This window comes from Paramormyrops kingsleyae, chromosome 10 (genome assembly GCF_048594095.1).
Source record: "Paramormyrops kingsleyae isolate MSU_618 chromosome 10, PKINGS_0.4, whole genome shotgun sequence".
NCBI lineage: Eukaryota > Metazoa > Chordata > Actinopteri > Osteoglossiformes > Mormyridae > Paramormyrops > Paramormyrops kingsleyae.
Window position 1 is genome coordinate 27,558,602 of NC_132806.1, and position 14,897 is coordinate 27,573,498.

General features: G+C 43.9%; 1 protein-coding gene across 6 annotated transcripts in view; it reads right to left on the reverse strand.

Moving 5' to 3' along the window:
• Window positions 1-4,754, reverse strand: part of LOC111836415 (motile sperm domain-containing protein 1-like) — a 6,689-nt gene extending 1,935 nt beyond the window's left edge. Inside the window, exons 1-6 of one of the 6 annotated variants that reach the window (XM_023797671.2) lie at window positions 4,651-4,754; window positions 3,591-3,905; window positions 3,094-3,169; window positions 2,764-2,984; window positions 2,210-2,362; window positions 1,036-1,980 (exon numbers count right to left, since the gene is read on the reverse strand). In XM_023797671.2, coding sequence (XP_023653439.2) covers window positions 1,952-1,980; window positions 2,210-2,362; window positions 2,764-2,984; window positions 3,094-3,169; window positions 3,591-3,825 — 714 coding nt within the window. In that variant the 5' untranslated portion in view covers window positions 3,826-3,905; window positions 4,651-4,754 and the 3' untranslated portion in view covers window positions 1,036-1,951. The other 5 variants (XM_023797670.2, XM_023797672.2, XM_023797673.2 and 2 more) reach the window with 5 other exon arrangements.
• Between the last annotated feature and the right edge of the window lie 10,143 nt (window positions 4,755-14,897).

Genomic DNA, 14,897 nt, shown 5'->3' on the forward strand with positions numbered 1-14,897 from the left:
GGTAATTCCAAAAGGATACAAACACTCTGCAGGCGGCATGAACTCAATGCCATTTCTGCCCATTGACCAATGAGATTCAAGAGTTCCACCAAGTCCCAACGCATAAAGCATTGCTTAGAATACAGCATGGGTGTTGTGCAGCTGTAAGTGCAGTTATGCTGGAAATAAAAAAAATTAAAAGTCTAAATACTTCTTCCATTTATTCCGCAGAAAAACACATCGATAAGTAGTGCCTTCAATTAACAACTAAGTTGATTACTAACTACTGCTATTTTGCAGTAGAGAAATGTCACTGATCCTAAGCCTCAAAAATCATCGATTCATCCACAAGTACGAAAGGGCAACTAAACCCATATGTTGCAAAATGGTATGGTTGCTGCTGAAACTTCCCTGTTTTACAAGAATGTAGACGCCTGTCATAATTAAACTTCCCCTACTCATGGATCTCCGGAGAATGGTGTACTGGGTAAAAAAAAAAAAGCACTCCTGTGCCAAGGAAACTGGGAGATGTGGCCAATCCACTGGAAGCAATGCTAGATAGCAGCCTGGGGGTGTCACCAGCAATATTTATAGTCAGCCTATATTGAATAAGCAGTTATGAAAACTGGATGCGTAGATAAAAGTAGCAGTAATAACAATGACCAGGTTGTTTTTATTGTTCAATAATTGAATGTACTACAGACAGCTGTGAACTGCATAGTCTGTCCCCTTCAGGGCTATTAGAACTGGGTGCACAAGACATTTTGGGGGATGTGGCTTCCATTTTAGGAGCAAACAGCAATGCTGCTGTCAGCAGTACAATCTGGCTGTAGAGGCAGAGGCTGAGCCCCCCCCCCCCCCCGCCTGCCTGCCTGCCTGCCAGCTCTGTGTTCCACAATGTGCATTCCCAGCAAATCCATGCCTATTACACATCAACTCATAATTATGGCTCCCGGAACGAGTGGAGATTCTGTATTTTTACATTTTGCAACTCACAGTTGCTATTTTTGTATAGGCACACAATGTGAAAAATACTGTTTATAAACCAGACACCAATAAGTTCATATAAGTGGATTTATTGGTCAAATATTTGCATGGAACAACAACACAGGACCAATTAAAGCCATGACCTGAGTTTGCATTCATAACATTCTGCTGTCCACCACGGCCAGCTACGTTTCACATTAGCGTTAAAACTGAAGAGACCTCTGTAGCATGTGAACAAGACATCATTAAAATACTCTTTATTCTTTATTCATTCAAACTGTGGACATTGGCAGGAGTACATGCACTTCTCACACTGATCAGATTTGGTCCATCTCATACTTCTGAACAACACTTGAGCCAGCAACCATAAATGATATAAAATGAGAGCAGCATTTCTATGGACTATAGAGAGCAATATTGATGCCCACTAAAACTACTTCAAAGCGCCGCTGCAGTTACAAAAATAACCAGTGGGGGGTGCTGTACTAAAAAGGGTTTGGTCATTTGGCACCGACAAGCAGACGTGGACCCAACACTGCGAGACGTTTCAAATGAGGCTACTTCCAGTCTACTCTTAGCAAGATGTCAATGAGTTGACATTATTGGCCATTATTACACTACTGGCAGGTGTTTTGCAGGTGTCCATTCTCCCAGCAGAGCGCACTGTACTACAACCAGGAACCCAACCCAACTCTTGGATCCCATTCCAGTCAACCAAAATGACTGGTCGACCCAGATCATCCCCGTAACCAAACCAGTCACGTGAGCACCACCTGGTTATAGATATAAGCTTCGACTCTGTATTATACATGCTATTATTTCAGCAGGTCTTGCAAAACACTTGCTCACCCCTCACCCCCCAAGAAGAGAACACCACAGGCATGAGCATTCAAGTGGTGCGATGTCTCTCCTTTTAACAATGTAGCTGCTCGGTGTTGGCCTGTAACCACAGCTTGCGTGCTGCCAACTGCTCCTCAGGCATTCTTCACCGCAGGAACACCATGGTAAGCAGACCTACAGCGTGAGGTGACAGAGCGGCCGCTGTCACTCAGAGGGACCACTCAGCGCCACGCAACTCAGAAGTTTTATAAAGCAGACTCTGCTGTTTTTCGATAGTCAGACACTTGCCCTTAGGCACCTGAGAAAATTACAGCTCTCTTTAAACACGCTAATTCACCACTGAGTTTCACTGGCACACAGCGTTCTTAAGCATACATTAAAGACCAAAAAACAAGCATCTTACCGAGTACGTAGGCACAAACAAGCTTCTGCATGACAGTGACGTGCATGACAGTGGGAACCAAAGTGCTGGACTCATTGTGCAGTGGAAGCATTAGGAATGCGAGGCACACCAGGCTGATCACCACGTAGAGAGCGAAAAGAGAAGCGTTTCGACCTGAAAGAGGGGCAGCTCCATCAAACGCAGAATGGTGACACGCGCCATTAGGAGTGTGAGTTAGCTCTGCATTGGAGAGACCTGACAGAATATTTCCTTCCAGCATTCAATCGACCCGCTATAAAAAGAACATTCCGGATTATACCACAGTTAGTCAGTTAATGATGTGCTGTTGTAAAACACTTTTACTTCCCACTCCACACAAACTGGCCCCTGTGCCTTCGAGCACTGCTGTTTGTATCTATCTTTAGCACAAGAATCCATGCCATGCAAAAAGGGGTGAAAATGGCCCTTAGGGCCCTCACTGCTGACTCAACTGCAGCCCCAGCTTCCAAATACCCCCCCCCCCCCCCAACATCTTCTCTATTCCCTCCTTCTCATCCTCTCCATCTCCATCTCACCTCCATCATGGTTCCAGTACCCCTCCGGCAAAGCGGGCACAGACCTCCTGGGGGATGCAGCCCTTCTCTGATGGGTCCCCTGGGACCGGTCGCCTTCTTGGCCCCCCCGCAGCTCAGCCCAGATCTCCCGGCTGCCCCCCTGTCCACCCCCCCACACCTCCAGGCGGAAACGATCCCGGCGCCCCCAGTTCCTGGAGCTCACGTCCTGGTGACGCACTACACTGGGAGAGAGTAGGGACAGGCTAGTTCTTTGCTGCTCCCATACAACCCCCATTCAATTTAATTAAATAAATAGGTGCACCACAAATGCATTATGGGAAGGAGACTCACATATCCACACAAGACCTGGCCCGGACGCTTCCCTCTGCATCCACCACGGTGTAGAGAGAGGGTGCTGTGCAGAGCACTAAATCAAAGGAAAGTGTGGGACAGAGGAAATGCTTAGATATTAACTTCCTTTTCCCTGTTTTATGTATTATTATGTCCAAATGATATAGTAATATAGTACAGCACACCCATATCAAGCGCCGTAGGGTGAATATGTTATGAAAGGTGCTATAAAAAATAAATTAAATTGAATGTGCAAAGTCTTTATAATTTGCTTAAGTTTATAAGTTGACTGCTTGATCTTTAAATACTCACACTGGCCAGTTTTGTGTGCAGTTATATTGGAATGTCAGTTTACAGGTAAATGTTTTGGCCATGCAATTCGAGTGCAATAGGTCACATGACCATCTTGGTCACATGACCATCTCTAAAAGGCCTCTTCTCTATTCACTCTATTCTCTATGCACCCGGTTCCAAGCGGCGCCCCCTTAAGGACTTACTCTTGAAGCGCAGAGGGAAGCTGTAAGGGTTGTAGAAGGTCAGGACCCTCCTGTGAGAGCTGCTCTGCTGGGAGAAGAACAGCAGCTCTGTGGGAAACAGAAAAACTGGGAGGCTGTCCCGTGGTCCAGTGGGCCCGACCAGGGCCGCAGGGGACTTTGGGGCATCCCGGTCCCTGCTCCTTGTGCTGCCCTTGTCCTGGGTTCTGACCCAGCTGGACTGGTCTTGGTTCTTCATTGGGGGCTTCTTAGGACACCCATCTTCACAGCAGCAGGCCAACTGACTGGGCTTTAAGGTGATGCTTCCAATTACCCCATCTAGTGGAAGGTATGTTAACACACATTTTTTTAAGTTAAGCTCTACAACTGTCAGATGACAGCACGACCAAGTATGGTAGTATATTAGTGGACAAAACGCTGCGTTGTCTCACTCATTATTTCATCTAGTTTAATTATGTAATTTGACTTAAGATAAACATTTACATATAAATCAACCAGAACTTAATCAAAACGTGAACCCTTGCTATAAATCAGAAAAAGTGTGCAACTCTGTTTATAAATTTCTATATGTTTATTCTCTAACATTTAAAAATAGCAATAAGAATAGTGCAATAGCGTGCATCTAAAAATTAATTTAGGCAATACACCTAAGGGACATTATTTAAAATACGTTTGCCTCGATAAACTGTTAATCATAACCGTGCTAGCTATTAAAGTTTGCTTCCGCTTCCGTGTGTCACTTGGGAAACCTGTCTGTGATGCGCAATACGCTTTTTTAAGTTATTACATGAGGCACAGAAGAACATAAATATTGTGATTTGTGTTATAACATAACAGGCGCGTCGCATGATTAAATCTGCGGGTTACGCACGTACACAGCAGGCTAGGCGGCTAACGAGACGCTACACAGGCATCCTGCGCCGCGGTGCTTTGAACATTCGCCACGTCAGAATCGAAAGATGCCGTTTGAAACATAAGCCTGCGATGAGCCGACCAAACGCGTACTGACAACACAGTCCGATATGACAAGCCGCGTCCGCTTTCGCCGTACTTTAAAAGTTACCGTTGGAGCCCAAACTCCGCACGGTAGCGCTCCGCGGCTTCGCTCCGGCTGCTTGCTGCCCGCCCCTCCGAGCAAACTAACCAATCGGCGAAGGTGCTCTCTGTTACGTCACCCCTGTCGTCATCAATGCCTCCAGACCGCTTGGACTTCCGTGTTTACGTTCTTGATAATGGGCGGGCACCTCAACCACCATTCTCGGTGATGATTGGCGAAGGGAAAATCATGAGGATGATAATTACAGGACATCCTGGATGACTCCAGCCATAGGATGGGCAATAAAATTTGAAATATTTCTTCCATTCATCCATGTTCTAAATCAGGGGTGGGCAGTCTTATCCACAAAGGCCAGTGTCTATGCAGGTTTTTGGGATAACCTTTTGGTCAGCTGTTCAAATCCAGGTGTGAGGACTCTTCAGCCAGTCAGTCCTCTAATTAGTGATCTAATTAGAGAGTTGCACTGAAAACCCACATACCGAACAGGCCTTTCTGCATAAGGTTGCCCCGGTCTGTTCTAAATGCTGATCCTGGTCAAGGTTACCTGAGGCTTTGGACACTTTAGACAGGATGATGTTATGTTGTATAACTCTATAACTGTCATTTTGGGTACTATTGCTAATGAACAGGCAAGAAGTATGTAATACCCAATTATTATTGCCGTGATTATTACCTGAGATAAAGCAAAAATCAAATACATGTTAAATTGAGTTTGATTATAATGCCACCATCTCTGACAAACTATTTTACTTGCACACACTCTCTCTCGCTCGATCTCCCTCTCTCTTGCCCTCTCTCTCTCTCTCTCTCTCACACACACATACACACACAAACTTTCACATTACTACACTGTAATGTAAATTAATCTGCCAATCTTTCTTTTAAGCCTCCTCTGTATAATTAGTTGCTGAAAGCAGCTGTAACTCTGTAGCTCCACTCTGTCATTTAGGCAGCTGAAGTAGATGAGTCATATCATACAGTATGCAGGCTGGGCAGGTTTGACACTTAAGCTCGTGATGTTATATATGTAATATTCCAAATATATGAGAATATACAGTAGCACTTTTGTAGTAGATGGTAGTATTGTCAACTATAATACTGATTTCTTTGCTTTTTTGAATTGTTTTTGCTGTACGATAATTTGCTTGTGTTGGTTTTGTGTGTTCAGTCAGCACAGTGTCTCTGCCAGTAGCACTTCAGCCTCACACATTCAGAGTTGGGGATGGATCTCTCCTTTTAGATATACTGTCGATATGCAGTATATATTGATATGTTGCACTAAATCATATTGTATTTGTACCTTAAACATAGCTGGGCTCATTTCATAAATATTTTGTTGTCTGGGCTTTACTTGGAAGACACCCTCACAGGTTTTTTAAATTTGCTATATATTAAATTTGAGTCTGATGAGGTTCTTTATTGCAGACTTTTCGGGGAATCTTCAGGTGTATGATGTATGTATGATACATGCAACAATCATACCTATATTTTATCTCAGTCAATCAGGTCATCGCAGGCTCACCACTGCGCCGGTAATAAAATCGGTGACTCAGTAGCCATTGTTGTACAGTTTTTGCTTTATCTCAGGTAATAATCATGTCAGTAAATTGCAAGCAAACCAAAGTGTGGAAGGTAAGAGACTCATGACCTCATCCACTCTCCATCTTGGCCCACATGTGGAAGAACAAACTTCAGCTTTAGGACTCCAGAAGCCATCTGGTTAGTTAGGACTCATCTATTCTGCACTTCACTCCTGAATTTCAGACTGGACCATGGAAGCATCTACTGATTATTGATGTATTTATATATAATTTCATGACTTCATTTGGTAGCTCAGTGTATTGAATTGCTGTACTGTGTACTTGTTGGTACAGAGACAGTAGGTGACAGTGGGCAGCATTAATTTGGTTTAGGCCTCCCAGGATATCAACTGAGCCTCAGGTCACCATTCATTAGCCAAGGAAGGATTTCGGACAAATTTCATTGCAGATTAGATTGGCTTCATTTTATGTTGTGCTTTCAACTGTGCAGTTTGTTTGTTTTTTTTTTTTAATTTGGTTAACATACAGGGCGTCAGTGTGGACATGGTGGAGGATTACAAATACCTGGGAGTGTACTTGGACAAAAAACTGGACTGGTCTAAACATGTGGACATCGTTTACAGGAAGGGCCAGAGCCGTCTCTATTTTCTGAGACGGCTAAGGTCCTTCAACATCTGCTGGACGATGCTGCGGATGTTCTACGAGTCTGTGGTGGCCAGTGCCATTATGTATGCTGCTGTCTGCTGGGGCAGCGGCCTGAGGGTCATGGACACCAACAGACTCAACAAGATCATTAAGAAGGTCAGGTAAGTTGTGGGAGTGGAACTGGACTCTTTCAATAAGGTGTTGGAGAGGAGAACATTGTCCAATACTGGACTTTCCTTCACACCCGCTCCACTATATGCTGAGCAGCGACAGGAGCTCGATGAGCAACAGGTTAGAACTTCCACGCTGAATAACTGAGAGACACAGGAAATCATTCCTGCTGGTCGCAATAAAACTGTTTAACTCACATATCTGATCACTCAAACCACAAACATAAGCACAATCACCTTAAATAACCATGTATACGGTGTATACATTTGCTGTAAAAACCCAGGTACTTAATATTATTGCTGCTACAGGTTTTATTTTTATTGGTTATGTATTATTTTTATTTATTATTTTATTTTAACTACTTTATTGTTCTATAGTTCTATCTAAAATCTCTTCCATCACCTGTACATAACTTTCCTAAATCTTTATTTTCATCAGGGGTTTGTTTTTGTAATGTAAGAGAATTTCCCCACGGGGATTAATAAAGTAATTCTGATTCTGATTCTGATTCTGATTGATGCTTATTGGCTAAAATGGATCTAACGTGCACTCTTAAACCCAATCATTTAACTAGAAATTGTCTTTTTTTTTTGTGCAACTTATCTAGGTGGTGAAAAGCAGGAAAAACTAATGTATTGATTGTGTTACAAAGATAAAAATATCATATCATCCAATCTGCAGGAAACTGCTAATTAATGTTAGCTAAGTTTTTCATTGTCATACTTTTAATTGGTTCTATAGTGAGAGGTGTGAGTTTGTTAGAGCTCTGCTTAAATATTGAGTTTATGAATTTAAGGCAGCCATATGAAAGCAGGGATTTGAATCCTGTGGTGATCATACCACTGATGGGCCCTGGTCATTAAGTCCTCCAGGAGTATCATGTGGCTATAAATTTGCTCTCACCTGAAGGTCACCGGTTCAAATTGCACGGCTGGCAGAGTGATTTTGCTCTTGGGCCTTTAAGAAAAGCCCTTGAGCCTCAGTTGTTCCAGGTTTGAGTTGAGTTTCAGCCACCTGAAGACTTTTCCCTAAGACAGCCACTCCCCTATCTGATGTGTTTAGCCTCACAAAAGCTGATATACTCATCAGACTTTGTGAGGTCAACTATCACATCATCCATCCATTTTCTGAACCTTCTTACCCTATTCTATCCCAGAGGCTAAAGGCACAAGGCAGGGAACAACCCAGGGCGGGACACCAACCCATCACAGGGCACATTCACACACATAATTTGGCAGCTCCAATCAGCATTGGCATGTTTTTGGACTGTGGGGGGAAACCCAAGTACCCCAAGGAAACCCCACAATGACACGGGAAGAATATATGAACTCCACCCATGGAGCCATGGCAGAGACTCAAACCCAGATCCCAGAGGTGTAAGTTAACAGTGCTATCCTCTGCACCACCATGCCGGCCCAACTTTTGCATCATACTATTTTTATTTAAATACAAAGTTGTGGTGTTGTTATTGTAATAACGGTGCATGGCGGAGCTGAAAGTGACAAACCGGATGTGGAGCAGAAATGACGACCCCAAGTAACTATGGTGCTGAGAAGAAATAAATGCGCAACCACAAATTTTCAATCTGAAACGTGGCAAGAGCTTCGCGGCAGCCCAGTCACAACTGCAATGGTGGAAACATTGGTCATCGCATGCCTCTATTTTCCATTACAAATGTACCACCTTTCCAGCCTCAACCACATCCGAATATCTCATTGTCACTCTGTACTTTCCTTCTCAGGCTCATTTCAAACTGCTTGCATTAGCATTAGCATTAACATTAGCATTAGCGGCTGTCCGTCATTCTGGTTCTCCTGCATGAATTCTGTGGTCCAGCTTATGACGCTCTGTGGTACGGAGCCCTGCTTAACACCTAGATGGAAGTTCTCCCTGATGCCTTCATAATAATACATCCCCTTTACTGCGGAAGGGGCCTTCATCATCGGGGCCGCAGTGGACGTCGCTGGCGACCTCGGCTCATGTTAAACAACTTCCCATTCTGCTGCAAAGGGAACCTTTTGCCTCACAGTGTTTCCGCACTGTTGATGCATCCACATCTTCCACCCCCCCCACCACCCAAGGAGGACTCCCTGGATGGAATAGGAGTCAGGGCTGCCAACTTTTGTCTGCTGGCTGGTGTGAGATTCTCAGTTTGAGACGAGTCCTCACACACATTTGTATGTAATGGTTTTATTACCTTGTAAATAGCCTGTAGGGCAGTGTTTCTCAACCCAGTCCTCAGCGAACCCCAGCCAGTCCACGTTTTTGCTCCCTCCCAGCTCCCAGCCAATCAGGAACACCGAATAGCTGGTACAGGTGCACTGGGAGCTGGGAGGGAGCAAAAACGTGGACTGGCTGGGGTTCGCTGAGGACTGGGTTGAGAAACACGGCTGTAGGGTTTACAAACTGCCCCACCGCTTCTGTTGTAGCAAATTTTAGGTTTATAATGGAATAATACAGGTTTGACATAAGATTTCTGGAAGCGTGAGTGTTGGCAGCCCCCGGGATCCATTGACGACCGATCCACACAAACACGTGTTTACAGATTACAGAATTGCAAGCTTGAAAGTGCTAGACCACAGTGGTACCTTTTCTTCTCATCTTGTTTTGATTAGTTTTAATCAGGTGTTATTTGGTTTAGACTGCATGCTGTGTCCAGTACAGTATTCAGGAGAATGAGGGAAGACAGTTTGAATAAGCAGCAACAAAAATACATAAATAAAGAAATAATCCCCGTTCATATGGTTTGGTATGGATTGATAGACCACATAATTTCCTTTCAGTTGCTCTCTGTCTATCCCCTTAATCCCATAATCAAACTTTCTGTTGTTTTTCCTAATCTCCACCAGAGGGCAGTATTCATGCCTGTGACATTTGGATCCCCACTTCACCCAGACAAACTGACCGTGAGCGAGTCACAGAATTTCTAACCCCCCAACACTATTCAGCTGATGTTTTTGTTTTTCGACTGGTCCTAAATATTTGAATCCAGGTATACAGAGCAGCAGACCTGTGGGCACCAACCCCTTCGCACACGTATTTCCTGTGGATTTCCTCCCTTGGTTTCACAGTGATTCTACAGAAAATGTGCCATCTTGTTCAGACTAAGCTGCTGCCAGCTGGGTCGCCCTCCTCTGCGGCGACGAGGCCTGCTAAGACCTTTCGCGTCAGGACTGCGTGAGCCTCCATGATGTCTTCGGGATTAGTGGAGAAAACTGAAGAGGAGTGAGCTCTCTGTGTTACATAATGGCTCCAAATCCCGCTCTGGAGAGTGAGGTGGCAAGCAGAATGAGAAACGAAAGGGCAGGTACAGGGCCTCATGGGTTACCATGGCGATAGGAGCAGGTCTCTGCAAGGCGCTACACTTTAGCCAGTTTGTGATGCCTTGCATTAGGTTTCTGCACCCCTCCTGCGCACACGGCCTGCGTTTCATGGTTCTGACCATAGCAAAATATTCTGCCCCCCCTAACAAAATGTCCCTTTGGGCCCCCTGCTTGGGAAATATGGAATCCTCTGCAGATTTTTCTGACTGGGGGGGGGGTGGAATCTGCCATGGTATCCATACCCATTCGCCCCCCCTGCGCAGGGGCCACGCGTGTGCATGCGTCTGCGCAGATACACATGCGGCATGCTCCATCTCCCATGCTGATCTTTTCCTTTTTGTGAGAATGCAGCTGTACTCTGCGAGGTTCAACTGAGACATTTATTCTCAATGCAGATACTGTAGCCCATCAGTATGCAAGTGAGGCGAGTGCAGAGTCAGACCTTCCATCTCCACTTAAAGCAGCTGAGTAAAATATTACAATTTTAAGCCTCAGTAAGTATCTTGTGGTTGACTTAAAGGAAAGGATACAGCCAACAACTTCTCTAATTTTACATTCACTGCAATACCCCTGTGGAATATATGTATGTGTGTATGTGTATATATGTATATATATGTGTATATATATGTGTGTATATATATATATTTATGTTGGTGCTGTGATGCATGTTCAGCTAAATATTATGTTAGGGTGATATGTGGCTCATTGGCTGGCAGAGTTTCAGATCACACTTGCTTCGCCTGTGCATTTTGCATGTTCTGCCTGTGTCATGCAGACTTCCTCCAGCTGTTCCGGTTTCCAACTGTATTTCAAACACATGTGTCAGGGCTGATCGGTGTCTCTGAATTCGCCAAAGATCGCAAATGTGCGCATGTTCACATTTCCATACACTTACAGTACAGTGTAAATGTCTTGGGCAGTCAAAGGAAATTATATTTGCCTTCAAATCAATGATGAATATATTAATATACCTTAATGGCTTAATACTTTATCAATGAAACTGTTCCAATCATTTAAATGCAAATGACAAAATATGCAAGTAATTGAAATAAAACTGGCACCTTGTTATCTCTCAGCCTTGATTGCGTAGGGTAGTTGAGTTGAAGTTGTGCTGTCTTGGGTAAGAGTGTGTGCTTATACAGTCTGTAAAATGCTGCCATGGGCTGAGCAAAGGTGACCTTCCAGATATGGGGAAGGTGTGCAGGTTTAGAAATTCAGGACACCAGGCGATGGGGCGTCAGGGAGCGACGTTGCAGAACAGCACTATGCCACACCAGCTCCAGATAGCCCTGTTCTCAGAATTTAAAAAACTCCCTTTCCGGGTTTGAACGGGGACCAGTGAAGTGGGTCTCTGCAGCCTCACACTTTCATCAGCGACATTCCTGTGATGTCAGCACCCGCTCAGTGCAGGAAGGTGGCAGAGGAGCCTGGGCATCGAAGTCAGCAATGGGCCGGCAAGCGACAAGAGGCACCACCTGATAAAAAAACCACTTCCTCCTTCTGCCTGAGCAGCGGAAGCCCTGCCTATCTCGCACCCGCACTGGCTGCTCGCCCTGAGCTCTCCCATTGGCTCAGCATCAGCCTGTGATGCCTCGCTTGGCTGCACACAGGCCAGCGGAATACATTCCGTTCTGCTCAGTTTGACATTTTTTGCTTTCCATCAAAGCTACTTCCTCTTCTGCATAAATATGCTTTATGCTACAGATTCACTAGGTGGCTGCTAGCAGTGAATCTGAGTGGTAGATAGATTTGCTTCAGCCATCCCATCTGAATTCCAAAAATGGGAATTGCCATGGCTCTCCATGGTGATGGAAATTTGTGCTCAACAGGCATCATCAGAGACTGTGATTTTTTTGTAAGAGTTCATTTAGGCATTTAGCTCCACGTTAAGATTGTGTTGAGGAGGAACCTGAAAAGGACATTTTCCCCATTTGCCAAACTTCTCATATGAACTTGCATGAGAAATGCAGAAGAAACACTGTTTCTCATTTGCCTTTTACAAAATAAAAGTCCCATTTCTCCTTCCTCTCTGAAGCATACCTCCCAATATCCGCTCTCTATTACGGGAATTCAAGATTATGGGAAGTCATGATTATCAGAAGCGTTGATCATCAAGTCATATTTTCTTAGATCATGCCGTGATTAAGCTCAGAGCAAAATTCTGAGCTTTATCCTTTCTCATACAACAATAACAAACGAGAGAACTACGTTACATAAACTTATGGGTCGGCTGTATCGTACCAAAACATTTCTAGAAATCCAAAAATCAATCATTGTTCCAGTCACCCAAAGCAGAGTTTTTTACTTAAAGGATGTTCCAAACTCTAACTCTTGGATTGCACCACAAGTAATATATTAGTACATGAATTTATAATATGTAGGACATCTGTTCATACCTGGGTGGGTCTTTTTATTCTTACTAGGAATCTGGTGCTTAAATTGAAGTACTCCATGCATGTAGAATCTGAGGGTGGCGTGGTGATGCAGTGGTTAGCACTGTTGCCTCACCGGTCTGGGTTCAAATCTTCACCACGCGTGTGGAGTTTGTATGTTCTCCCCATGTCGTTGTGGGATTTCCTCTGGGTATTCCGGAGGAACATGTGTGAGTGTGTCCTGTGATGGGTTGGTGCCCCATCCTGGGCTGTTCCCTGCCTTGCACCCATAGTTTCCAGGACAGGCTCTGGATCCCCTGTGACCCTAAATAGGATAAACAGTTATAGAAAAGGGATGGGTACGATCTGGCAATAATGTGTCAGAGAGTCTAATTGTAGCAGGAGAAATAACTGAGATCAGTTTGTTTGATAGTATCTTTTTTTTTTTTTAAAGGAAGCGAAGACAGTGTACATCCCATGTGTACTTATATCAATGGTGGAAACTGAAGCGGTATTTACATCTAGCATTAAATAACCAACCCTAGGCATTGTAGCAACAGATTTACAAAACACTCAGGATGACAGCCCCAGTTTCACTTACCTCCATTAAGTTTTTTCGTACATTACAAGACAAAAGAAACTAAAAAGTAATATAGTCACTAACTTTAGAGGATGCATAAACAGTGACTTTGTAGCAGTTTGACATTTTCCCAAGTTTGCCTACGGGAACTTCGGAGCAGAACAAATGTAACCAGAACTTGATAAATGGATACTTTGTTAAATGTTTATTTTTTTCTGTTACAACTGCATGACTCAACAATTGAATATGTTGCAGGTTGGGAAGATAATAAATGCAACATCTCGAGCTATGTATCATCTAGTGTTTTGGCAGTGTAATTGCTGAGTAATACAGACAGACCAGTACACAAGTGTAATTGCTCACAAGTGCAGGTCACGATGCAGGTCACAGCCTAGGCTCAATGTGGAAACATTAACTTCCATGTTAGAGGCAATGCTTGTGGTCAACCAATCAGCAAGTTTATCATTGTAAAGACCTCCAAAGTAGTTCTTTGAACAAAAAGCACCTAGTTTGGAGCAGTGTTTAAAAAAGGGTTATGGAATTACCTCTCATGAACTACAATGAGGCTGAGTTCCTGCAGTGTGAATGTGACAAAAGTTTCTGGTTCTGGAAAAAGGTTCTGGTTCCTGAAAAAAGTTCCTGTGGTGTGAAAGCATCCCTAGAGTCTTGTAACTTATGTTGTCTGGTACCATCTGCCAGCAGGGAGGAGCGAGAGAGGCAGCCATGCTGGGTGACTGGTTTCCAAATCATGCTGTCAGCCTTTCTAAGGTAGCATCTCATGGGAATATGCTGGACAGCTGGGAGCTACAGTATGTTCACCACCCTCTGAGTAGCTGTCGTACCAGGAAGTGTCGCAAAAGTGAACATGGACTGTATAGTGTAGCTCTACACCTTGTTTAGAGGCTTTATAAATGGATCAATCAAAAATATATAGATGGAAGAAACTAATATATATATATATATATATATATATATCGCCTCTTCCTTTGTTTTACCACTCACACAACTCATTAGCTGCTGAGTGAACTTTGCTCATTCCCTCTGCTCACACGCTCAGTCACCTCTGGCCATTTTCTCTTTCTCCATCCATCGTGTGTCTCTCCTTCACTGAATAAGGACACGGGCCGCCTTGGATTGTTCTGCGCCATCTGGTGAAATCAGCCAGTGAACATCCTGCAAACCAAAACTTAAAAGTGCGTGAAAAAAAGCGGAGAGAAAAGCGGCTCGGGTGGCGGGATCCTGCCGTCTGACCACTTCCTCTATCACTTAGCTGCTCTTAAACTTTCAAAATTAGTCAAAAACTCAACGAGTGGCTTCGAGTTCTTCTTTATGGGAACCGAGTGCAAATTTAACAGAGGCATAAAAATTCTACAGATTCTGTAATCACCGCCCTCAAAATCAAAATCACTTTTGTTCTGAGCCATTGTTCTTAATTTAATTGTTCTTGAATTTTGGAGGTACAGAATGTTATGATTGGGCATTTTTTTTTATATCTTAAAGTGACATTATCTAGATCTCTAAGTCATCAACAGGAAATGCTTGCTGTGGTGAGTGGCCCCAATAATGACTGGCTGGGTGACGTTCATCCCTGTCAGGTATCATATCTCTGCCTATAAGGAGT